Source organism: Sciurus carolinensis, chromosome 12, assembly GCF_902686445.1.
Source record: "Sciurus carolinensis chromosome 12, mSciCar1.2, whole genome shotgun sequence".
NCBI classification, from domain to species: Eukaryota; Metazoa; Chordata; class Mammalia; order Rodentia; family Sciuridae; genus Sciurus; species Sciurus carolinensis.
Window position 1 is genome coordinate 23,968,605 of NC_062224.1, and position 27,849 is coordinate 23,996,453.

The window sequence follows — 27,849 nt, forward strand, 5'->3', positions numbered from 1 at the left end:
ACTGCTGGGGGCTAACTCCGGGCATTTGGGTTGCGCTCATTTCAAGACTCATCACTTCCTGTGGTTCCACGGTTAATCTGGAGGGGAGGCAGTATTAGGGTTATCAGTAGGCACACTTCCTACCTCACTTGCCTCAGGTAATTCCTGTTTGTACCAAGTCACACTCTCCAGTGTGTAACCACTTAACCTTGCTAAGCCTCACATCCCTAATCTGTAAAATGGGGAAAATAAAACGTGCTTCACAGGTTTGTGAAGATGAAAGGTGAGGCACACAAAGTGCATAACACATGCCTGGCTCATCACACCCCGAGTCCGTGGTAGCAGTCTGGCAGTTTCCTGGACCACCTGCGTGGCAGCCTTCCAACTAGAAGCAGGAGAGGGCCACTAGCCACCCTGCAAAAGAAGGAACTACAATTTGCACCAACTAATGCAAGGCCCAGAATTGCGTGCACCTGAAAGAAACCAAGTGTCGAGAGAGTTGTGGCCAAAACCTGAAAACCGAACTCGGGTCGTTTAAAGTTGCTTCTGACATTTGAGTTTCTGGCAAAGACAAGACCAGTGAAGAAGCAATAACCTGGTCTGTTATCTGGACTCCTGTCTATGGACCCCAGACCTAGACGCTTAACACATCTGTCTTTGGACTCTGCCCTCCTCCTCCATTTCCCAAGTGTACGGCTTTGTGCCCTGCGACCTTGAGTGCTCCGCCATTGGCACCATAGAACTCATCACCTCAATGACCTTCCCTACCACCCCACAGCACCTTCCAACACCTTCACAGCACCTTCCAACCTCGTCTTCCGGACCTGACATCACGTGACGAGTTGCACCTGACTCCCAACCCTTCCCCTCTCCATGCCTGATCCCCAGAAGTCCCTCCCATAAAAGGGAACATCCCCTGCAGTGATGTCCATGCTGGTGGAAAATGCACCTTTGGTTCAGAAATTAAGTTACAGAAAAATTTAATTTCTAAAGTCTTTCATGTATATCACTTTACTGACAAAAGCAGACCTTATAAATACTTTGTTTAGGAAAAGTATATGAAAGGTAACGTCTGGAATTTAGATATATGTGTGCATCTTAACATGAACGTTGCTGAGAGGGTGGAGGGAGTGGGAAAGTTCACTTTTACTAGTTTTCAACTTCGGGGTGTGGGTGGTGCTGAGGATGGCCCAGCCTGGGGCATTCTAGGCCATGCTGCATCTCTAAGCTACACCCCTGGCCTCACATTTTAAAAAGTGGTTATGATCCCAGGTATGGTGCACAGCTGGAATCCCAACCATTCCAGAGGCTGAGGCAGGAGGATTGTCAAGTTTGAGACCAGCTTGGGAAATTCAGGGAGACCTTGTTGCAAAATAAAAAAGGGTTGGGGATGTAGCTCAGCAGCAGAGTGACCCTGGGTTCAATCCCTAGGTACCACAAAAAGAGTTAACTGCGAGTAACTAATGGTATTAGAGTGCCTGTGAGTGTGTATGCAGCGTCTGTTCTAGAGTCAGAAACTGGAACTCCAGACACCCCAAGCAGCCAGAAAAAGTCAAGTGCTTGAGAAGGACCAGTCCGAGACCACAGGAAGGGATGTGTGTCCCTCACCTCAGTGAGAGAATCTGCTCAAGGGAAGGGCTGCCAAACTTGAACTGTTGGTGAAGAAAGTGTGAACAAGTCAGTCGAATGAAATCCACATTTCACAGGAATCTTACAGAACTGTACACATTCAGTGACAAGGTATGCAGAAGACATTTCCTTTGATGCAAATAAGAACTGGACTGAACTTTTAACACAAAAAATAATTTTAAAAATAGACCCTCCTGGGCTGGGGTACAAGTGGCTCGGTCCAAAGGCCTGGCTTCTATCCACAACATAAGTAATTTTTTAAAAAGATTTCTAAATGGGTACAGAAGTCACAGCTACTTGATTTTGAAAGGCCTACTTTAATTTATACAAATAGATGTTGAAGATCAAACACTGACATCAAGTAAAACAAGTGAAAGATATTTGAGATTTCTATTCAAAAGTACACGACCCACTTATAAAAGCAAAATTCCATTTCTTTGCAAGGCACCTTTCCAGTAAAATTCCCAGGGGTTATCCTGCCTGTCCACAGAGTTCAGGGATCATTTCTTCCTTCCCTCCTCTTCTCGGTGACACAGAATTGAGGAAACAACTTGGTGGCTTGTTTCTCTTGGCCTTTACTCTTAGTGCTTGATCTTGACCCACAGCACAGCACATCCCCAGGCCCAGTGCAGAGGCCATTCAGGAACCAGCCAATTCAAGCCCCTCCCCTGGCTCACAGTTGGCCACTGAGCAGCAGTTCTGCGGGCACCTCCCCCAGCACAAGGTTCACATGAGAGCCAGCAACCCTGGCAGCCAAGCCCACCACACAGGGCCATGGGCCTGCGAGAAGTGACAGTATATGAGTCACACCGAGGAGCTACTATCCATAAGGGCCAGAACAGAGAGCATGTTTGGGTTTTTCCGGTGGTGCTGGGGATGGAACCCAGGGCTCACACATGCTCCAGAAATGCTCTACCACTGATCCACATCCCCAGCAAGGATACACTTCTAAGAAATGAGAAACTGCACAGCCAAGTAGTATTTAATTCCTTGTCAATTACTTGGAGAGTCCACAAATTAAAGAAGGAAATAATGGATGAGTCAACTGTCAGTCTAGCAGATTATTATTCTTTATCCTTGGGAGAATCATTCTAGAATCAAATGATTTTCATTTGTGTATTTAAAAACTCTCCAGGAGCTGGGCACAATGGCACACACCTGTGATCCCAGTGACTTGGGAGGCAGGAGGATCTCCAGTTCAAAGCCAGCCTCAAAAGCAAAGCCCTAAACAACATAAGCTAGGCCCAGTCTCAAAAATAAAAAGGGTTGGGGGATGTAGCTTAGTGGTTAACTGCCCCTGGGTTTAATCCCTGGTACCAAAGAGGAAGAAAAAGAAAACAAAAACAAAAACAAAAACAACCTCTTCAGGAACCTAAAACTCACTCCTTAATAAAATTAGGAACCTAGAACTAAGTTTTTCTTGTTCACTGAACTCTTAATTACTAGAAGCAAAATACATAGATCAGCATATTTTGATTCAATTAAATCTGGGATAAAATCTGAGCATTTATATTTTTGAAAAATGCCATAGGCAATTCTGATGATTCTAATATCTAACCCAAGAACCACTAACTAAATCTGTATTTCTCTTTCAGAGAATCCCCTTAGTTATAAGCTAACTGTTTGAACAAGACAAATTTAATCTTTACTAAATACGAATGCTACTTTACTAATGGGCTACAATGAGTGATCTTATCTAGAGTTGATTTTCCTTTTATCGCCACTGAGATGATGTCCCTCTTTATTGCATTAAAGAGAGGGAGTACACTCCTCCACTCCTCTCCTGATTTTCTACGGTCTGAGTATGTAGTTGCCTTGCGCTACACACAGTTCTCACTGTATAAAACCCACTCATGGAAAGAGTTTAGATAACTCTGAGGTGACAGTCTCCAGATCCTCCCAACACAAAGTCCACCTAGGACTGCTGGATGCACTACATGCTGTTGCCCCACCAAATAAAAATGGCACAGGGTTATGAACATTATTAAATTTTATTAACAAAAACTTTGTACATTTTTAATACATGTGGAATTTTACATCTAGGTAAAATAACAACACATTCAAAATTTACCATTTATACAAATTGTTACAGAATAACAACCAGTGGGTTAAATAAGTAAAATAAACCACACTGATTTTTTAAATTATCTACAAAAGGTTTGACTTTCTTTAAAATTCCCCTGAACATATAAAAATAAATTAATTTTACTTTTCAATTAAATCTACCAATTAGAAATATTACAAATCAAAATATCAATGTTATCTTATGAATTTTTCACAATACAAAACAGATTCACAAAACCTTATTTACAGAAATGAGGTAAGAACTGTGCAATGTTTAACCAAGAGACATATTGCAGAATTAACATGTTCTTCCAGCTAAGTACACAGTGGAGGTCTAATTACAGCTGGGTCTTTTCCACTAATAATTCACACATTTAAGAACAGATCAATGATTATGTCCCCAATTGTTAATTTATTACTCTGCCGTACTGTCACATCAAGAGCATGGCTACCTGAAGTGGAAGGGCTGTAATATGGGTTTCACCTGCTTTGGGAACTGTATTGTGTGATTGTGTGTGTGTGTGTGTGTGTGTGTGTGTGTGTGGTCAGTAATGGGAAGCTGCTTTAATAAAACAAACATATATTCTTACAAAATCCACTCATTTTCTTGTGACTCATTAGTGGGTAATACCCAGGTACTAGTTTGGCCTGAGCTATCTACAGTGGCATAGAAAGTGTTCAATAAAGGCAGAAGCACGGGGAAGGCTGCTGGGGCAAGTGCTGTTCCCTCTACTCACAGGGCTGGCTGGCTGGAGATCTGCTGTCTAGAGCCACTTCCACCCAGGGAGGTGCTAATAGGCACTTGGTTAAGACCAGACCCTACCAGCAGTTTCCAGAGTAGCCTCTCTTTCTGAAAGAAGTCTTTCTTTCACTTTGAATTGATCTAGTTTCCCCAGCAGCCTTAGAACTCAAGGTCTCTTTAAAAACACCAAATAAAAAGCATTTGGCAAATGAAAATCACCTTTAGCAGAAGCAGACATTACCATCCTAACTCGATTACCAAAACTGGCCAAATCTCATTAGAAAGGCAACTTTTAAAACCAAGTTTGCAGTAGATGACCTATATAATTGCAATATTTAATGAATAAAAACTCCAGGAAAAGAAAGTGGACAGTTCCTTGAGATTTAAGATCTGACTTACATAGAGCAAGCACAATGGAGCTCAAATAAGAGATCATATTTCATATGCCAACTTGTACAAGACCATGTAGCTTGTAAATAAAACAAGTCTTTAGTTTTGCTTTTTGTATCTAATTTATAACAAAACTAGTTGTGCACCAACTACATTAAACTTTTCATGTGTTGATAAACTCATCGCATGTAAATTATTTCATTGACAAAAAGTTATTAAATTTTCTCTGAAAGTTCAAAAATGTTTGGGTGGGGGTTGGGGAATGTGGGAATTCCGTTTCAGTGCAACAAAGCAACAAGAAAATTAATCAAAGCCTTACAAGAAAGTCCTGGGCCATCCTTTGTTGTGCAGTTTCTTGTTGCGTTTCTTCATAGCTGTAGTCAAGGACTGCAACAGCAGCCAGATGAAGTGCCAGAGCAGCAGGATAGGCAATTTTTAGATGCTTCTCAAATGTCAACTTTTCTCTTGAGCTACAGGCCCAGTTTTATCACTAAGTCTCTGCAGTTAAAACAAATGAAAATATCAGATGCATTAGCTGAATAAATTTTGAACAACACTTGAGGTATCATCCTCCTAACTGAAATGGTAACAGGTAAAATGTGGTTTACGGTTATGCCTTTTCTTCAGCAAGCTGGCATGGCTACTTTTCAGTATGAAATAAAGCCATGAATGTAATAGTAAGTACTTTCAAAACATTAAATTCAGCAATATTCCAAGACAAAGAGACAGGGTGCCCATCTGTGGGATAGAACTCCCAAGGCAAGAATGCGGAATTCACCCACCCAAATCAACTTTAATAGATAACAGGATATGGTGCATAATAAGGTTTTTTTTTTTTTAATGGATTAAGAAAGTCATAGGCTCTGATCCCACATTTGCTATTTGTCCTTTGAGCTTTAACCTCTTTGACTCTCCTTTTGTTATCTACAAACAAGTGCAGTGAAATCACATATGCCATATATCTGACGAAGACGCCTGGGCACGTGGCAGGGAGAGGAGAGCATCACTTCCCAGCCCTGCTCTCCTCTACGAGCTGATCAGTAATCCGTTTATTTTTATATTTATTATCATGGTTCTTCCACTAAAAACACATCTCATTCTACATAACTCAGGAAACATTAGCTTATAATTCACTTAACACAAAAAGAAAAACTAGTGAACAAGAGTGGAAAAAAAAGTACAAGTTTCTAAATTAATACAGAATCTCTGATATTTCCCATGTTAGCAAAACAATGGAGAAGTAACAAGGTTTGTGATGACAGTATTCACAATCAGGAAGTTGGCAAAACAAGAAGACAAACAAAAAGCATTAAAGAGTTAATGAAAAACAATCATCCTGTATTTTCAGCCAGTTCTCATTACTAAATAAAAACTAAAGTTTCTGAAGACTAAAAAACACAGTAAACAGAAAATTTTCAAAAGTAATGGGAAATAGCAAACACTGCGACTTTCAACACTTTTATTTGCCAAGTCTCCCACCTCATTCTTTCCCTTCTTCCTTTTCCTGATGTCCAGTCTCCATTCTATATCCCAATATCCTTCATCTAACAGGGTTCTGCCCTCAACTGGACTTTAGGGGACACATTTATACTCCAGTAAAGTAGACCTGATTGAAGGGGAGAATTAATAGAAAGAAACAGCCTTAAAACGTGTGCCATTGTATGTACAGCATACTGTTCCTGCATCCATTTTTAATTTATCTTAACTTTTACAATGAAAGGGTAAGATGGTATCACTTACATAAAATAAAATATTTAAATTCCATTAAAATGTGACTGTGATTTACTTTCTTTAAAAAAAAAATACGGAAGAATACTTGGATTACCTGTTCTAAAATTTATATATTAGTTAGTTATAATTCAATTTTAAAGAGTACTTTTTATCAAAATAGAAATATTCCTAAAATATACAGACTGCTTCTATATAACTAGGAAAAATTAATAAGCAAAGTTACTAGGAAAACAACTATTTTCTTTTGATTGGACTGTCCCATACAACTTGCTAACTAAAACATATTTTTACTTTGAAAATTATAAAATAGCTTCAAACCTTATGTGCAGATTCAAATCAAGATACTCAAGAGGTATATAAATTGGTCCTGTGTTTATAATATCCAGCTGCTAAAACAACTGGTTTATCAGGGGAATAACATGTTTTTAAGAGGCTAGAGAACAATCATCTCTGATTAATCAATATAGTTCTGATAACTTCATTAGCTGTAACACAGAACACACACTTACTGTGACTTTCTGACTTGCATTGTCTCCGTGGATGGTGAGGAAGGGGTTGGTGGTAGCCGAGTGAAGTGGGGGCGCCTGAGTACCTGCAAGAAGATTGTTGATGGGTATCTGTGCCGGGCCAGGGAGCTGCAGCTGCTGAAGTTCTGGCGGGTGGTGCTGCTGGTGCTGCATCAGCTGATACAGAAAGGCCTGGTGCTGTTCCTGAGGTCAAACCAAGGGAGAAAATGAGTCACAGAAGTATGCAGTCAGCAAAGTTAGCCTTTTGTATTTCTCTTTACTTTAACATTAGATATTTAAATGATGTAAGTCACTCACACTATTAAAGAAATCAAGAACCTGATCTAGGGAAACATCCTGCACTAGATAATCCCCATCTACTATAAAATGTCAACATCATCAATGAACAGCTTATTTGCAAAACAGGACAAACAAATATAGAAGACCTCTCTATTCAAATTAGATTGCCCATGATGCTCAAGGAGAAAAAAAAGCAACTTAGACAAGTCACAGTTATGTCTATCTGATTCAAAGTGTATTATGTGGCTGGGCACAGTGGCACACTCTTGTATTCCCAGTGACTGAAGAGGCCGAGGCAGGAGGATCTCAAGTTCAAGGTCAACCTCAGCAACTTTGTGTAACCCTGTGTCAAAATAAAAAATTAAAAGAAAGGGCTGGGATGTAGGTCAGTGTTAAAGTGCCCCTGGGTTCAATCCCCAGTAGCCCCCCTACCACCACACATACACAAAAGCAAAAGGGGGCAAGGATGCATCATGTGAATCAAACCCTTCCCTTTACCAGACGTAAAACAACTTTAGAAGTTTCATGCCTAACAGAGGTGCTTTCTTAATGAAGTTATGAACTATTCTTTACAGCAAACATACATTCTACTCAACATACATTTCCTGAGAGCTTACTATGTACCAGGCACTGTATTTCAGGGAGAGAGGGTTTCTGGCTGCCCACCCTGAGGGAAGGAGAGACAGACAAAAATGTTACAATGTGTTCATTGCTAAGAGTAAAGGGAAAGGGGTATGTGAGAAAGTCTGCAGGGGTAGGGTGGTTAGGAAGTAATTTTAAGTAGACTGGTGGCAAGTCTCATTGAGAAGTTAACATCTGGACAAAGAGATGAGGGAAATTAACCAAGTGGATCGGGAGTAAGGAGGGGACTGCCGGGCAGACGGATCGGCCAGTGCCAGGGGCCCACATACGCATGTCCAGTACCAGCAAGGAGTTCAGCGAGGCCGAAGAGAGCAAACAGGATGCGGGAGAAGAATGCAGGGTTCCGAGTTCATAAAGGAATAAACTTCAGCTTCTACTTGGCTAATGAAGAAAATAGGATCATTTAAACCCCTTTAGTCCTCAAGGTCTGAGGCAATAATCTGTGGACTCTGCCTTTTACACACGGGTAAATGGGAAGCCAGTGGAAGGTTCTGAGCAGAGGAGTGATACAATCTGACTTTGGATTTCTTGATCAGAGCGAGAACAGACTCCAGGGTTTTGGGCTTGAGTAACTAGAGGGCTGCTCATCTGAAGTAGAGAAAGCTGGGTAGCGCAAGTTTGTGGAAAAGGATCAGCAGTTCTGGACACACTGTGTTTAAAATGTCTTTAAGATTTGCAAGTGGAGATACTGAGTAAAGCAGTTGGATCCAGAAAAAAGAAATTCCAAAGAGAGACCTGGGATGAAAATGTAAACATACTTTAAAGACACTTGAGTGGAGGCACTGAATTCTAGGGTACTTTCACGAAGAGAGGCTGAAGAGAAGAGGGGAACCCAGGAAAGCAGGCAAAAAAAAGGAAGAACCGCTTAGGTAGGAAGAAAAGCAAGATAACGAGGGATCATGGAACTCGTGGTGATAAAATGTTTCAAAGAGAAAGGGAAAAGTGATCAACTCTGTCCAGTGCTATTGCCAGGTCAGGTAAGATGAAGAATGAGAACTGACCATTAGGCTTATTTAGCAAAGTGAATGTCACCTGGGGGAAGATAAGAAACAGTACTGTTATTGGTGGGAGAAGTGAGGTCAAGCAAGAGTTATTTTTAAGTTGGAGATGTATGTGTCTTGTAACAAAAAATTTTTACCTACATAAAGTCTGCCCATAAAGGAGCAAACTTCACCTGTTCACTTGGCTAATGAAGAAAAATGGAGCATTTAAACCCCTTTAGTCCTCATGGTCTGAGCCAATAGTCTGTGCTGAAATTTCATTACCATGTCTTAGAAACTAGAAATCTACACATGCTATAATTATTAAAATCTTAACAGGAAGAGACCCAAATAAACTGAGCTTTAGTACTTCCTACTAAGATGAAGCAAGAGGTAAGAAAATGACATCACATTTTAGTATAAATATGGGTTTTTTTAGGGGGTGGGGGAGTGGTTCTGCAGATTTAACCCAGAGGCACTTTTTTATCACTGAGCTGCATCCCAGGAGTCCCCCACCCCGACATTAAAAAAAATTTTTTTTTCATTTTTTTAGTTGTAGATGGACACAACACTTTTATTTATTTATTTTTATGCGCTGCTGAGGATCACACTCAGTGCCTCACACACAATAGGCAAGTGCTCTACCACTGAGCTATAACTGCAGCCCCATTTTTTAAATTTTGAGACAGGGTCTCACTCAGTTGCTGAGGCTGGCTTTGAACTCGTGATCCTCCTGCCTCAGCCTCCAGAGCTGCTGGGATTACAGGGGTGCACCACCTCACCCAGCCACAGCGTCAGTTTTGATCCAGTCAAAACAAGTATTTTCAATGTATATTTTTACTAAAGCAAGAAAGTATGTATTTTCAAAAGAAACTACAAAGTCTGACTGGCACCCTGTATTTACTAATTAATTAGTGCATTCTCCAAACAGCACAACTAAACGAAGTGGCTATAGACTGGAGCTGGAGAAAAGTCATGCAACTTGTCACTTTGGTCTCACTTTACATGATGAATACAAAGGGCCAAGACTGCCCTTGCACTTGAGCCTCACAGTCCCCCAGGGGCAGTCAAGTCTTTTACCCTTCTCCAAGATACATATTTCTCAGCTTTTCTTTCCTCTAATAAGATATACCCCTATCTCATTCGCTCTGCTAGCTAGTAACTTTCCTTCTAATTAAGAAAAACGGAAGCCAGGTGCAGTGGTATACACCTGTAATCCCAACAACTCAAGAGGCTGAAGCAGATGGATCACTGAGGCCACGGGCAACTTAATGAGACCCTGACTCAAAAAAATTACAAGAAAATCAAAAGGGTCCGGGAGGCAGCTCAGTGGTAGAGTGCTCCTGGGCTCAACCCCCAGTATCACAAAAGCTCAGAAACATATGGACTGGGAGTGTAGCTCAGTGGTAGAGTGCCTGCCTGGCATGTGTGAGGCCCTGGGTTTAATCCCCAGCACCGCAAAGAAAGAAAAAGAAAAAAATCAGAAACATTAAAAGCAGAATTTCCTCAACTTATCATAAATGACTAATGGTGGTGCTTTCTGCCCTGGTATTCCAGTGAAGTGCTTTATTTCCTGTTAACAACTCTGCTGCTCTGCTAGAATCCTTCCTCTCTCCTATACCAGGAAATTTGCTTTCAACATACACAGACTGCAATGTTCAAAAGCAGAAACCCTTATACCATGTCTTTTTTTCTTTTGCTGCCTATTTTCTCTGCTTTTTTTTTTTTTTTTCCAGTAAAAAATGTCTTCAGTGCCAAGTGCAGTGACTCATGCCTGTAAACCCAGCAACTTGGGGAGACTGAGACAGGAGCATTGCAAGTTTGAGGCCACACTCAGCAATTTAGCAAGGTCCTAAGCAACTTAGTGAGACCTGTTTCAAAATAAAAAGGACTGAGGACATGGCTCAGTGGTAAAGTGCCCCTGGGTCAATTTTCAGTACCATGTAAATAAATATCACTCATATTGGGTTCAAAACCCTGTCATTAATTCTTAAAAAAAAAACCCTAAAAAAATGGAGTTAGATGAAACAAGATTGACAAAACTGTGATAATTATTAAAGCCAAGTGACAGAATGATGGGTATGTGGGGCTTCACTACACTCTAGTCTCCACTTCACATATATTTGAAAATTTCCAAAGTACAAAGGTTTTGTTTTTAAAAATCATCAATGGCCCCACATGGTGGCACATGCCTATAATCTCAGCTTGGGAGGCAGAAGGCCTGCTAGTTTGATGTGAGAATGGGCAGCTTATCAAGACCCTGTATCAAGATAAATTTTAAAAAGGGCTGGGGATGTGACTAGCATGTGCAAGGCCCTGGGTTCAATCCCCAGTATCCCACCCCCATCCCCAAACAAAGCAAAACAAAACAAAACTCACCACCAATGGCTTTCTATTATACTTCAGACAAAATCTGAATTTCCTGCCACAAACAAGACAGCACCTGATCTCTAGACAGCACCACCCCCTTACCTCTCAACTGCGCTCTTGCTGCCTGCCTTCTCCAGAACCTACATATGCCAGGTCTTTTATGACTGCTTCTGCCTTGAACATACCTTCTTCTTCCCCAAAGTAAAAAAGGCATGCTCTTCAACTTTTATTCAGGTCTTTGCTCAAAAGTCAATTAACACCCCTCCCCAAAGAGGCTGCAATGGCCTGTATCTATAAAGGTTCTCACTGGGCCAGGAGTGTAGCTTGCCTCGTGTGACTGAGGTCCTAGGATCAATCACCAGAGCCACCTAAATAAATAAATAAATAAATAACAAGGCCCCATCTCATTATTCCCTATCCCCTCGTTCTGCTTCTTCTTCTCAGCATTTATCACTATAAAAAAGCACATATTTACTGTCCATCTCCCCTTATCAAAATGAAACTCCATGAAAACGTTTGTGTCTTTTTAAAAATTTATTAGTTCTTTTTAGATACACATGACAGTAGAGTGTATTTTGACATATTACACATACATGGAGTGAAACTTACTCTAATCAGGATCTCATTCTTGTGGTTGCACATGATGTGGAGTTTCACTGTTGGTGTATTCATATATGAACATGGGAAAGTGATGTCTGATTCATTCTACTGTCTTTCCTACTCCCATCAGATTTATGTTTAATGCACCATTCTATCACAACAGCCTATAATAGTGGTTATTGGGGATTGAACCCAGGGGTGCTTTACCACACAGCTACATCCCCAGCCCTTTTTAAAAAAGTTTTGTGACAATCTCACTAAGTTACTGACGTTGTCCTCAAACCTGCAATCCTCCTGCCCCAGCTTCCTGAGTCACTGTGCCTGGTCCATGATACATGTTCTAATCTTTGTAAATTAATGACTGCATGTAATATCACCCCAGGCATACTAACCATACCAAATGACAGACAAAATTTTTGGATTATGCATTTAGTAATGTTACTTCACAAGAGAGTAATCCACTTAAATATCTATTACAGATTAGAACACTTGCTCTAATAAAAAATCAAATGTTATCAAAAAGAAGAACTTACAGGTGTGAGCTGTTGAGAATTTAACAACTGTTGAAATTGCTGTTGATGAATTAGTATTTGTCTTTGCTGGTCAGAAAGTAATCCTAGTCCTGAGGCACTGAAAAATGATTAAAATTCTTACTTTCTACATAATGCTAAAGTCTTTTTAAAAATGTAAAATGAAAGATAACTTTTCAAATACTTAATAACAAATTTTTAACCATAACACTTTTAAAAAAAATTATGTACAAATTATTTCTTCTCATTTTATAATGCGTGTATATAGCTAAATAAGAATTCACATGACCAAGAAGTGTTTGTTTCTATTTTTATTATAAACCAAATAGGCACAAATTTGTTTTATAAAATAGAAATTACATGTGTTTATAACAAAGCACATGTAACATCTTTGATTATTCAAATATAGCTTAACCCACACTAAGTAACACATACTTAAAACACAGAATCCGCCACTATTTAAACCTAGCCCCCCCCCCCACACCTTTTTTTTTGCAGTGCTGGGGATCAAATTCAGCATGGGCTTTGTGCATGCTATGCAAGCACTCTACCACTGAGCCACATCCCCAGACCTTAACGTATCCTTTTTTAATGGCCCCAATAGTCAATAAAATTAAGCAAGGGGTGGGGGGAGCCAAAAGAAACTGCTTACTAGTACCCACTGCAAATCCATTCAAAATTACTAGCTCAAAATATGTTTAATAAGAACATGGCTTTATTACACCCTTATTTTGAACAGATATTCAAATGAAACTCTGATACAATAATACTAGCGAGTCTCACTTCCTGGAAATTCAAGATAAACATCTGCCCTTAAACTTATATTAAAATATTTTGTTAACTTTCTATTCAAGTGTTGAATTTTACAAAACCAGTATCAGGAGTGATAACCACTATACTATTAACCTCTTCTTCAGAACTTATGATACACATGAATGCAATATACAAGGGAATGAGAAAAATTAACATTTAAAAACAGACATCACAGATCAAGACTGAAATTTTCAACACAGACAATACTTGGTTATGGAAACTGATTTAATTTTAATTGGAATTACATAAGTTTCAAAAAGAAATATACTCTAGGTATTATATACTTAATTTTTGGTAGACTGACTTACAGTACATCTACAAGAAACATATTACAAGTTCCAATCTAAAGCGTGGACAACACTGGTACTATTGTACTAAAAACTGGTACTGCGTTGTACTAGAAAACCCAAAATATGTTTATGTTTCTTACCTGTTAGTCAGTGTAGCTGGCATGGGATGTGTTGCGTTAGGTGGTACAGTTGTGTGGGTCAGGGGGGTAGGGTTCTGGGATATTGTCACAGGGGTCTGAATGACCCCATTTAAAGCTCCTACGATGCCATTAATTGCCAGTTGGTTCCCTGGCAAAGCGCCAATTATTCCACCCACTGCAGACACAGCAGGAATGGTGGATGTCACAGTCTGCATCCCACTAGCTAGCGCCCCCACTGTCACACCATTGACCTGCTGAACTCCACTAACTCCTGAGCCTTGTTGAGCTGGACTCTGCCCAGCAGGAGGAGGAGTAGAAAGAGCGGATGAACTGCTGGTGCTTTGTCCACTGGAGGTTAAGTCCTAATGGAAGAAAAATAAAAATTAAGTTTAAAGAGCACAGCAAAACTGTTTAAAATAATTTTGAACCATTTATAATGTTATATACGACTGTTCACAAGTAAAACACACAAGTGACTATAACCACACAAAAATTACCTGATTTAATACAGGAAGAGAATTATCAGGTAAAAAGCTGTTTCCTATATGAGGGCTCTTACTGCTATTCAAGGAATCAGTAGTAGGAGCTAGAATAATAAAAGAAAAAAAAAAAACAAAAACAAAAAAACACTTATTTATCCTGTTAAATCATACTATGTGTAAGACTAAAGGTTTACTTAAAAGCTCATGCTGAAGTCCATACTAACAACACTTGAATATTATTAAATATTGCTACTGCTAAAACCAATTTAAATAGAAAAAAAAAAATCCTATCTCTACTGAACACCACAGTTTTAAATCAATAATGAAATCATTACACAATTTAAACAAATGTCATCATTAAACTATGTACTGAGAAATCCAAGCAGCCAGTCATCAGGCATGGTGGCATATGCCTGTAATCCCAGAAACTCAGGCAGCTGAAGGCAAGAGGATCACAAGTTCAAGGCCAACCTCAGCAAGACCTATCTCAAAATAAATGGCCTACGGGTGTAATTCAGTGATTGAGTGCCCCTGGGTTCAATAACCAGTATTGGGAGAAGAAAAGAAAAAACAGTAAGAGCAAATCATGTCAATCACTTAATAGGATTCTCTATGCCCTTCGAAAATAACCCATCATTCCTTTTCTACATCTTCATATAAACTGGTGAGCAATTATCACCCACTTATTATGCAACTGACATTGAAAGTCTATCCTGTTTTCCTCAGATACAAAATAAATGTTTTCATACTCACCAGTCTGTGCTGAAAATGCATGTATCTGATGAGATGGACTAGGATTTGTTGTTATTGTCGGAAAAGGCACTGAAAGTTGTGCATTCAATAACTGAAGACGTTCCTTTTTGGCAGTCAAGTTTTTAATTTGTTCCTCTAATCTTCGATTTTCAACTTGAAGTTGGTGTAATGACTTCAGCATTCCTAAAACTATCAAACATTTGGATGGTTTTTAATGAAGAGGAGTTCATACCCAGGAATAAGTCTTTTATGGACATAGTGTCAATAACTTTAGAAGTAAGTTAAAAATATAAAAATCCCGTAAAATATTTCTAAACAAGGCTTATTTTTAAATTTATATATAGACACAAATCTCATATTTATATTTGGATGTACATAAGCATAAAAGGAGATTGTTCCTAGATGTACTATCTAGAAACTTTATTGCCACATACCAAAAACCCCCTGGGTTCAGGTCATTTCTATTCTCAAAGAAAAACGTTAAGTTTATTTTCCTCAAAATAAAAGGCCTAATTAAAACTTCTAACGTTCCTGCCACAATGTTTCATTGAAGTCAAATTCATAATAGGAACCTTTAATTCGTTGCTAAATTTAAACTAAGCATGCTTGGGACATAGCTCAGTGTTAGAATCCTTGCTTAGCATGCACAAGGCCCTGGGTTCAAACACCCGGAACAGAGGGGATGCCTGGCAGGAAGCCTCCAATACCCAGCTGCTCTCAGCATGTTGCTACACACTTCCCCCAGCAGGGAGCGCTGTGTGTGCGCCCCTGCCACCTCTGTCCTCCCAGAGAAAGGTGCATCATCTGTAAATTGGCTTTCTGTCCTGCCCCATCACCTCAGATGCTTTGTCAATTCCTTCCAAGTCTCACACTTCCCAATCGACAACACAGAGCCTTGCTGTTAGGCTATGGTGATGGACACTTTAAAAACTCCATGTATTTAAAAGTTGTGTTTGTTTAACATGACCTCAGGGCCTTCAAAGGACACAACTCTACTGGTACAGACACATGTGGTCATTTCCCAAGGATTTAACTTTTATCCCTTCTCTTCAAGATCCCACAAAGAAACCCTTAGTGTGCCCAAATGAGATGCAATAAGACTAAGCAAAACCTGTCCTCCAGCTATCATGTTTAAAGGATTATCCTGGCATGAATTTCCCTACACTTAGCATTTTTTGGTCAGGAGACTATTCATAAAAATGCCAATTTATGGCCACTGGCTCCCTAGCAATAAGTTTTGTTTCAATAATTTAATAAATATATGACAAACATAATATACAATAATTATATATAATATATACTAATTGTGTGTATATGTCTATACACACACAAAATTTATAATTATGATTCTTCATTGTTAAATTAAGAAGGTAGCTGGCCTTTTTTTTTTTTTTTTTTTACTATATGCAGTTGTTTTTTTTTTTTTTTTTTTTTTAAAGAAATTCTCCGGAAGTGAGCAAATTTTTGTCAAACAACTAAGCTTAGAGAAGACAGAGCTCATTTATTTTTGTAAACTGGTAAGGACAAAGTGTGATGGAGAAATAAAGCATTAATGTTATAATAATTATAAAAAGTAACCAGATAACAGAAAGTGCTTATGTGAGCCAGGCAGTGTTCTTTGTATTTTTCATGTTCTCACAGCAACCCTAAGATATAGGTATGTTCTTACTCCAAATTCTAAATGGAAGACTAAAGAACTTTATGAAACCTACCCAGAATCATTTGTTAATAGCAGATGAAGGCAAGATTCAAGTTAAAGCAGAATGTATTAAACTAATACATTATACTTTCTGACTATATTATGGAAACTCTGCATCATTGTTCTGGATAAAAAAGTAGCTTCTGGATCCATTTGCCTATCTGTTCATCCATTGTATCCATCTTTATTTAGAGACAAGAAAATGAATACTTACTGTCACTAGGAGTACCCTGTTCTAATAAAAACTGTTGTCCTTCACTCCACTGCCTCTCCAAAAGCTGTTCTATACTGGCTGCTACTGGAGGAAGATTTTCCAAACTGCTGTTGCCTGGTTGATCATAGCGAATCTGTAAGCTGCTTACAGGGGATCTGTTGAGAACATTAAATCTCAAGTTAAAAAGAAGTGCAATGCTTTTAAGAAGAGTACATTAAGTTTCTAACCTTATGTTGACCCATTTTCCCTGTACAAGTTTTCTAAGACCAGTTGGCCTATGCCAGAATATCAGGTTCCTGCATTTATAAAACCATAATCTACCCTAAAATTGAGTAATTATTACTCTTCCTTCTCAAATTATAAAATCAAGGTAATAGCTGACTATACTAGATAATTCTAAAACACTAGAAAATATAAACGCACCACTGATAATCTCTGAAATAAGCTGTCAAAGAACTTTGTATGGCTTTAGAATACGAACAAGGAAAAGACAAGATAAGAAAGACTGTAAAATAGCCAAAGAATAAAGAAATCCCCCATTATGCCTTAATATATTTGATAAAAGAGTTAAGGCCATCCATTTACAATACTATGGAAGGCATTTAAATTTATAACCAATAAACAAAATCAGTAAAAAGGAAATTTTAACAATTTTGAAGTTTTGTGGTTTTTTTTTGGGGGGGGGCGGGGGGAATATTATACCCTAAACAAAAAAAAATTTTTTTTTTCCTTTGGTACTGGGGTATTGAACCCAAGGACACTTAACAACACTGAACGACATCCCCAGCCCTTTTTATTTTTTTATATTGAGACAGGATCTTGCTAAGTTGCTTAGGCCCTCACTAAGTTGCTGAGGCTGGGCTCAAACTTGCATTCCTCCTGCCTCAACCTCCCAAGTAGCTGGGATCACCTGGCTCAGACTGATTTTTTAAAAGATATTTTTAGTTGTAGATGGACACAATACCTTTATTTATTTATGTGGTGCTGAGAATCGAACCCAGTGCCTCACAAGTGCTAGGCAAGTGCCTCTACCACCAAGCCACAACCCCAGCCCCAAAAGGTAATATATACTAATATATTATAATATAATATATGGAAATATATGCTAAGAGTAAATGAGTACCATTTATTATGTTAAGTTCCTTTAAAAATAAAGATAAAAACACCAAGGTAAGGAACACTAAGGGATTCTGAATAATTCTAGGTAACATGATACTTTCAGTTTAAAAGGGGGATGAAGACTATTTCCTCCACTAAAACATATGAGCAAAAATCCATTAACTTTCTTCTTTGAAAAGAAAAATGTAACAGTATTGAAATACTTACAAACCAGTGAGATAATTTTCTTACTATATATTTTAGATTTCTGGTTTCCAAAGAAAGGGTATTTAATTTTCTGCAAGTTCAATCAAAACTATATGGGGGAAAGGCACTACTGGATGTACTATTAGGAAATAGAAAAATCAGGGGTTATTTGACCAATGTCTATACTGATAAAGATGTTCCTTTAGACATTCCCCAACTATATCAACAACACTAATACTCATCATTTGTCATTATATAAAATTTTTTTGTGCTGCTAGAGATTGAACAAAATTTCAATTTTTAATAGAATTTCTCTAATACATGAGACCCCCACTTGAGCTTTTTCCCTCCTGCTCTCCATTTTCATTCAATCTCATGTTTGAAGCAGAGTTTATAAAATAAGAAAACTAGAAGGTGCAGAAGCTGAAAAAGTAGAATAAAATGAAGACATGCATTGCATTGAAGTTCCATTCTCTTCTGCAGACTGACATACTGCTTCACACCAGCTTTCTCCCCATTTAGAAGAGAATACACAGTTCCATAACTTACATTTATTGATAAGTTACACATTAATAAATGGCACCTAAATGCTGTCACGAGTCTAGAAGAATTTCTCAAAGCATTTAATGCATCTACTATACTCTGCCTCAAGACAATTTAAGAACCAGAAGGGCTTCTGAAAACTACCACAAGAGCTCCATTTGCCGAAAAAGGAATTAGAGACTAAAGGTAAGTGTACTGCCCACTACAGAGTTAAAACTGGAACCCAAAGTTTTAAGTCTTGAATCTGTAGTTTTGAAAGATCTTAGGACCATTTTATGTCATCCAAATCAATGCCTGAGTAGTACACCAGCAGCTAAATATACAAATGATAAAAATCAACAGAGTCCTAATGATTGGAAACCTAAGAAAAGATACTCCATTTTAGTGCAGAAACTTGATGTCTTTTAATCAATATTCAAAATAATTTAGAATCATATTTCTTGACTGTCTAAACAAGTTTCCTACCTACAGAATGCTTTTAGGGCTTCACAAATGTTCACTCTACTAACAGGAGATAACAAGTTTCCAAATCTCTGAGTGTTTCCTTTGCAGAGATGCATGGTAGTATAAATAGGTAAATAGTGCTTACCGTGGTGAGAGACTTCCTCTGGGTGAGCTTCCTCTGCCAACTAGGTTTCGGCTATTGTCTCCAAGATCTTGATCTGCAGTGTAAATATTTCAGAGCTGATAAAGTGACTCTCACTAGATAAGACATTTTAAGCCCTTGCCCTGATATTTCCTAAAATACACATTAAACCTTTACCACTATCTTTCCAGTAGTATAAGAGGAGAAGACCTAGCACATAACTAGTTTAGAACTGCTGAACTGTGGCGTGTAAAGCGTTGTCCCTACACGTTTTTGTGGGTGTAGAAGGCCATGGATTATGTTCTGTTCTTTCATTCCTTTCAGTTTTACAGCACAGAAGCATGGTTTGAATTTGCAGAACCCTCCCCTCAGCCACTTTTAATTTCTACGGTTAAAGTAATGAATCACAGCTGTGGACAGCTAATCTGTATGCTTATCACAGCAAATCCTTATGCTTTGTATTTTTTAACACTTTGCATCCCAAGACCAGTCATATACCATTTTATATCTTACACCAGGCTAGAGTTACATAAATCCTTACACCAAGAATAAAATAACATAAATTTCCAAACTGACAAAAAACAAGGAGAAATCCAGAATTCTATATTTAAAAGAAAATAATTTTTAAGTCTGCTAAGTACTCCATAGGTAATAACAGAATACCTCTGCTTGAAAAGTAACATACATTTCCTCTGCAGTTAGTCCCTTATAAAATAACCCTAACTGGCCTCTTTCAAGGTTGTCCTCCCCTTATTCTGAGTTGGGTAACCTCTGACCCTTGAAGGGTAAAGACATGACTGATCCATTCTTGGTGAACTGCTAAACCTATTCCCTTCCCCCAAACAGGCATGACTACTTGGACATGTCAACAAATCCTTAAGGATGGAATGAAACAAAGCAAATCCAGTGGCTCATTAAAATAGTACAAGAGGCAAAAGCTACAAAATGTCAACTGGTAAAAATTCACAGGATTACTAAACACTGCAAAAATTCTCTAATAGGATTTTTTTTAAACAAGTTTGTGTAATGCAATTTCATGAATTATGCAAATAAAGGTTTAGGCTATTCACAGAAAAGCCTTGTGTTATGTTACTTTCATTGCATAGAACTGAGGACTGAACACATCAATCACAAAAGTCACAGGAGACATTGTTGCATTCCTGCCTGCTGATGGCTCTGCTTAAACATTTACATTTCAGACAGTTTAAAAAAAAAAAAAAAAAGACATCACTATTTTGCAACACAGCACACTATTTGCTTCCAATTGTGATTCTTTGGGTAAAACAACAACAAAAAACAATCCTCTATAAATCACACCACCAAACTTTTTCAAAGAAAATGAACCAGTGGGGGTGGGAGAGATTATTATGGGGGAGAGAATTTAGAACTTAATTCTTGAAGCCTTACCTGTTTGATTGCTTTCAGACTGAGCTATGAGAGCTGCCATTGATGGATTTGAATTTAATCTATTGCCATACATATGAGATGGTGCCTGACTAAGAGAAGATCCAGATAGGGTATTGGCCTAAATGAAAAGAAGTACATTGATAAATAAGTTATATCTGAAAATATCTTAACGTTTTTCCTCCTTCTAGATCTAATAACCACTTTATCCAACTTCAGAATATAGCAGAAGTTTTTGACTTTCTGAAAAGCAAATTTCATTCCTGTTTCACCATTCCAACATGTCCTAGTCAACACTAAAACCCAGTGGTACGGTAACCATGTGGGAATACAACTAATTATTTAATCTTGTTAAACCATTTATAAAATAAGAGCAGGGAGACAACAGATGCTTAACAAATGCTTCAACCACTTACATCACAAGCTGGCTAAGGAGGTCAAAAGGTTCAACTTCCACTTCTAGTATTTTAGCACACAGCCATATTTTCATTGCTTAACTCTGTCATTAGTAAAACCTGCACACTGTTTTGTTACTTCCTATTTTGGTAGACTTGGAAGCCTGCTGCTTTTTCTGTTTTGTTTTGTTTTTATTTTAAAAGAAAGCAAACAGGCATCACAAGTATGTTTTCTATACAATGCAGGGCTCAACGAATCACAGCTTTGCCCTGACCCCTTATAAGGCACTGTCTTTTTGGCAGAAAGCCAGCTCTACTAACTGAAGAGCTCGTCCAAAGTTTGTAATTCATTCATGTTGCTAACCACAATTCTGAAGGCCTCTACTGGGACCTGTGCCAAACAAGCGAAAATGAACCCTTAAACAGATGAAGCTAAGGAGGCTGGCCAAAGTATGGCGTAATCCAATATAATAAAAATGCCTTCTTTGATGTGCATACTCTTCCCACTTTCCAAGAATATTACAAACTTAAAATGTGGCATTTTGGGAGCAAATCTCTTGTACACAAAATACTGTTACAGAAGGCTATTACAGGCCTGAAATAAGTCAACAGGACCACAAATTTTAAGTAAGTTTCTTATTGTTTTGCATAAATGAAGTTAAACTTAGGCTTTTATAAAATGAAATCACTGCATAGTTATTTAGAATACAACTCATGAAAATAACTTCAATGAACTAAAACACTTCTAACAAAAAAAGCTGAATAACAGCAGAACAAAAGAAGTCGGACATTCTGACAAGTATTAACAGTACACAAGAGACTATGAGGACACAGTAGTTGTAACAAGCAAATGCTACAGAGAATAAACTATTTCTGGATTGACTCATATCTGACACTGTATCTTGGCCTTTAGCCAACTTAGTAAGCATGAAAAATGTACTTCAACAATTCACAGATATAGTTCATGATGCGGATTCCTGCCCTGCTTTCTACTGTTTCAAAGGGTACATTTTATAGCATATACTTTAATGTGTAAATTCAACCTGTCAATTTCTGAATTTAATTTTTTCATCTTATTAACTATTATGTATACAGAATCAATATGTTCATGTTATAAAGTCCTTACCATGCATTTAGTATTATAGGATACATAAAATGCACAATTTGTAAATTGGGATACTATAAGACTTTTTCCTCTCCAAAGTCAGCTATCTGGTAATTTCAGCTACTCATAAAATAACTAAGAACAAGAAAAATACAAACAAATCATCAGAAAAGCCAGATGTAACCAGACTCATGGGTTATTAAAGTCTCAGATACCTAATACTTAAAAATGCCTTACACAGAGTCAATTCACTTACTCTAGATAAAATTCTAAAAAAATCAACTAAGTATATAACAAAAGAGAAATATAAAATTAATTAAGAAGGGGAGGAAAAAGTACCCTGAGACAGTTTGTTGGCAGCTGACAGAAAGAGGAGAGAAAAAAATATGAGGAAGAATGGGAGGATATTACAGTACTGTGGGGTGTGTTCTCAAAGAACATGTGCCTCCAGAAGCCTTAGCTCCTGCAAAGCAAGGAAGCATCCTTAGCATTCTGACTCTCCTTTTTTATGCAGTCATCCATTGACTAATCACAACAAATAATTTACCAGTAGAATACCTTTTTTTGTCCCAATGGTCAGTCCCACAAGCTGCCTTAGCCTCCTGATAAGATACTCTTTCTTAGGAAGGATTCCTTCTGCCAAAGGATTCATATATACCCTTACTAACTTCAAATTTCACAGGGTGACACTTTCTCAATCTAAATTCCAAATTATCTTTAGTTTCCCTATAGTTCATTAGGCCCACTAAGATCAAAACAGAAAGCAGTACAGCATAACCTATTTGCATAATGACCATCATAGAAAGAGAATAATGTAAACTATCTTTAGGGTATGATAGTCTATTTTTAAAAGATGCCTGGCAAAAGATAATAATAATAGTGTAATGAACTAAAATGAGACTACTACTCCAAATGACCAATTTCCCAAACTATCAAGATGCCTAAAAAATAGCTGACATGTTTTTTCTTTTTTAAAAATTATTAATCTAAACAAGTATCTTTTGTAGGGCTGAGGAGATAGCTCAACTGGTAGAGTGCTTGCCTTGCAAGCACAAGGCCCTGGGTTCAATCCCCAGCACCGCTTAAAAAAAAGAAAAAAGAATCTTTTGTAAAAGAAAAAAACACTATTAGCTCGGTGTGGTGGTGCATGCCTGTAATCCCAGCGGCATGGGAGGCTGAGGCAGGAGGATCATGAGTTCAAAGTCAACCTTAGCAAAAGTAAGGTGCTAAAGCAACTCAGTAAGACCCTGTCTCTAAATAAAAATACAAAAAATAGGGCTGGGAATGTGGTTCAGTGGTCGAGTGCCTCTGAGTTAAATTCCTGATACCAAAAAAAGAAAAAAAATTATTAATTTTTCCAGAGTTTATTCTGGTATATTAAAGCATCTAAATCAGTCTATATTAATTTCTGCCAGAAAACTCAAGTTATAAATATTTTAAGGTGGGCAAAGGAGTTATCAAAGATTCCACTAATGTCTGCAATAGCTAAGCCAGTACTTAGAAAATAATGTGTGGCACATTTAGGGCTGGGAAACTGATGACTCTTTCTGTTGGCCCCTCCGGTCCCATATCTTACTGAAAATATCTCACAACTCACAGGAGAAAAGGTTGATAAGTGGGAGAGTAAAGAAAGACAATCTGTTAAAGTATACACATAGTGTCTAGCATTCTGTAAACTCAAAGAATCTTTGTTGTCATTAATGAGTGAAAACACTAAGATTCAGGGGAATGGAAAAGAGTTTACATTAACCTATGGAAACAAGTTATGAAGCAAAGGGCACTGTTAAGTTTTTCTGTAAAAAAAAATCTAGAACAAGGAATAAAGGAAATAATCTGCACATACTTCTCCACAACATACTTTTGGACATGGCTGTACTGAAAGTAAATTACTCATGTACCATTAGTCTGCTTCATAAGATCTGGTATAAAGATCAGAAATTCTTTTTGGAAGGAAGTACCTGTCTTATGACATTTCAATTTTATCCTGCCCAGGTAAGGAGAATATCTATGGTGAATAGATATCATCCTTGGGCCTACTGATACTCTGAGCATATGAATTTATTAACACTAGGAGAAGCTAAGTACAGGTTATTCATCATAATCTATATATGTACACATTCTGTACTACAACTTTTCTATTCATTTGAAATTATTTCAAGATGAGTTAATATTGCTATGAAAAACTTCTGTTTTAACCTGTAATCTTAAAGAGGCATCCCCATTCTAATTAATAATTGAAAGGAACTACTGCCACACTCAAGATTTATAACATTTATTCTAACACTCTAGTAAAAACCTCATTAAAAGAATAATTATTTTACAAGATGACTTAAAGACCAGTAGATGAAAACTAAATTGAATTACTGAGGTAAATCTAGATCACTTTTAAACAAAATATGTATAAATGCCTGAAAACACCCTTAACAAATTTAGGATGACTTATTAAATGTCTAGAAAAACTACATCTCCATGAAGTCAATATTTAAACTCAAAACAAATTTAATATTTCCTAAGTAGACTAACATACATTATGAAAATTATATTTCAGCTTGAAATTTCTCCTATTGATCATTCACCTCTTATATTTCAAATGTCTGCTTGTATCCACAGAGATGTGTGTAAAGAGCTCTTGTTGTAAAGTAGTAACTCTAACAAACTCCTAGTTACTTGGTTCGTCATAAATGAGTTAGTTGTATATGGGGAAAAAGAGCAATGTTTGGGGGTGGGAGGGGTTAGTGTTAGGGTTAGAATTAGGGTTAGGGAGGGGGGCAAGAATGGAGGAAGGAAGGACTGTAGAGAGGGAAAAGAGGGGTGGGAGGGGTGGGGGGAAGGGAAAAAATAACAGAATGAATCAAACAACATTACCCTATGTAAATTTATGATTACACAAATGGTATGCCTTTACGCCATGTACAAACAGAGAAACAACATGTATCCCATTTGTTTACAATAAAAAAAAAAGCAATGTTTACTCAATTATGTGATGACTCACAAGTAGGTATTGTTTGTTGTAGATTTCTCCATCCCTAATGTTGATAAAGGCAGAATTAGGGGAATAAACCTGAAAAATTAGATCTGAAGGGACAGTACCTATGGGAAACTTAACTTTGGAAAGTAGTAAAATATATCAGCTAGAGGTAGATTTGGAATTTCATACAATGAAAAGGTTATAGTAAGCATTTTCAAAACTGCACAATTAACCTATCAATAAACATTAAAGTCAAATGATTCAAACAAGCTCTAAAATGAATTGACTTACATATATATATCATGGGCTTAAAAGAATGCCTGGAATATGGTAAGCATTTATATTTTAACTTATTTAAAAATTATTTTTATAAGTGATATGGTTTCTATTTCACACAGTATAATTTATACTAATCATCATATCTTGATAATGTAGCAAATTTCCAAAATTAAAACCTATTTCTCAAAGAAACACAGTGTAGATGGTATAAATATCTCATTACTCAGTACGATTATAATCTGTTCCTTAATAACATAGCAATACTACAAACACGAAGTAAGGACTTATATGTTATTAAATATAGTTTATATTTTTTGAATTTGCAAACACAATGTTCAACCAGAAAGGTTTCCAGGAAAAATATGAATGAACATTAGCCAGGATTAGAGAACCAATCGAAAGTTTCATCTATGCTCCAGCTCGATTCAAACTTTATACTATGAAACACATTCTGGTAACAGAGCCCATTTCTGTGTCAGCTACCACCAATAAGGCTTTAATACCCAGCGTGTGATGAGAGATGAAACCAAGTGTGAACAACTTTCAGGTCCCGTGAGTAGGCTGACTGTTGAAGCTGTCAGGTTCAATTGCATCACTTCACATTATTCAATGCCCCAAACTGCTCCCTAATTGTAAGGAGCTTAATGTATTCAAAACCATTGTTTAGGCTAATGCTGAAATGTCCCACAATTGAGTTCCCAAAAAGTAGTAGGAGGGATTAAAGTGTAGTTAAATCATCACTCAACACTCATGATTGGACAACAGAACTGTACACAATAACCAACCAATTCTAAGTAGGTTTCTAAATTGGTTAATATCTTGTCCATGTTATCTCTTTTAAGTTCCTAGGAGAAAGACAGCTATTGAGGTAATTTTTGATCTGGAAAAGACCTTGATACACAGCTGAACCCAACATATCCACATTAGCATGGGATTATGAGTTTTAACAAAAAAATTTCATACTATGTTTAATAAAGGAATTAATTGTTTCTCTACAATTTATTTTTGCACTGGCAATCAGGCTGTTTTTGTAACAGTTGAAATTAATACACATTAATTCTAATGTCCTTTATGGTCTGCATTTGAACTTCAAAACAAAACTACATAGCAGAAAGGTCAGGAACAAAATATTCCTATTTTACACAAGAAAAAACTTGAGGCTCACAAAAATTAAAAGACCTACCCACGGTCACATTCGTGAATACTAAACCTCCTGAAACCCAGGTTTTCTGACTCAAAATTTTTGCTATTTTTGCATTCCATCACACAAATGGGACATGGTAAATTTTTTCAAAGAGCTACCTATCAGCATAAGAGGCACATAATTGTAAAATTAATTTTTACAGTAAGAATTGTTCATTAAGTGAGGTAAAATTCAAGCTATCTTGATTCCAGGCTCACTTTTACCACTTACCAGATATGCAAACTTGCACTGTTAATCTTTTCATCATCCAATATATTGATATGATATTATAAAAAAATTATAAAAACATTTTGCTCAGAAAGGTAAGTTCCTTAAAATTAGAAGTTATTATGAAATTATTTAAAAATATAAAATGTTCATTCTAATCAAATGAAACAGAGACCTGCCACTCTCCTTCCCCTCAGTCAGTTGAATCTGCCTAGGAAACAATCACTTTCTCAAATAGAATGAAAGTGTCATTATCAGACATCACCTGAACAAATCAAAGTCTACATGTAAGACAATATGTCCAACATGTGCACATATGCACATACAGTCATATGTTATAGTACTGGAAATAAAATATGCACAGGTGATTAAGGTAAAAATGTCATAGAAATCTAAGTTGCTTTTATAAATAAAAGTAGTATCTGTGTTTAAAATACTGAAATGTCTGTAGTTAGTAAATATCACATAAACACTGAAGTTTTTTAACTTTAAATGATTTTAAACCTTTAAAAGTTATCATTCTTATAACAGTAACATGAAGTAGGACACAGAACCATGATTATCTACATGAAGAGTATATCCAAAAGCAAAACTTGGAATGTAGGATATAATATGATGCAATTATATTTCATTAAGTCAGTCTTAAATTCTTCTTTTAAAGTCACCATTCTTCAAACAAAAGAACTTGTATTCTCTCAAAGACAGAATGCAGAACCAGGAAATAGTGTAATTTGAAAGGAGAAATGAAAAATTAGTGGCATTCTTACAGAATTTATCTCTCTACCTGTGATCATGGACAGGAGTTCTATCTTCCAATAATGTTAAAAGACTATAATTTTAACTACATTACTGTTATATCTTAGTATACAGTAATGCAGGTAGTCTACCAATTACCTTTGAAAAAATAATTATGCTAAAAACAAGTATAACATATCAAATAACACAAAATTAACACTTAAGAATTTAAAATTGAGTTATCAGTTTTTTAAAGATTTTTTT

At 37.1% G+C, this 27,849-nt stretch overlaps 1 protein-coding gene across 11 annotated transcripts in view; it reads right to left on the reverse strand.

The window, feature by feature from the left end:
• Positions 1-3,602: 3,602 nt before the first annotated feature.
• Positions 3,603-27,849, reverse strand: part of Mllt10 (MLLT10 histone lysine methyltransferase DOT1L cofactor) — a 168,797-nt gene continuing 144,550 nt past the window's right edge. For 10 of the 11 annotated variants that reach the window (XM_047521762.1, XM_047521761.1, XM_047521760.1 and 7 more), the window contains 9 exons: positions 20,696-20,813; positions 19,292-19,364; positions 16,855-17,009; positions 14,942-15,130; positions 14,204-14,292; positions 13,707-14,068; positions 12,467-12,563; positions 7,045-7,245; positions 3,605-5,302 (listed from right to left, as the gene is read on the reverse strand). In XM_047521762.1, coding sequence (XP_047377718.1) covers positions 5,258-5,302; positions 7,045-7,245; positions 12,467-12,563; positions 13,707-14,068; positions 14,204-14,292; positions 14,942-15,130; positions 16,855-17,009; positions 19,292-19,364; positions 20,696-20,813 — 1,329 coding nt within the window. In that variant the 3' untranslated portion in view covers positions 3,605-5,257. Of the gene's footprint in view, positions 5,303-6,283; positions 6,411-7,044; positions 7,246-12,466; positions 12,564-13,706; positions 14,069-14,203; positions 14,293-14,941; positions 15,131-16,854; positions 17,010-19,291; positions 19,365-20,695; positions 20,814-27,849 lie in introns of all 11 variants that reach the window. The other variant, XR_007104476.1, reaches the window with a different exon arrangement.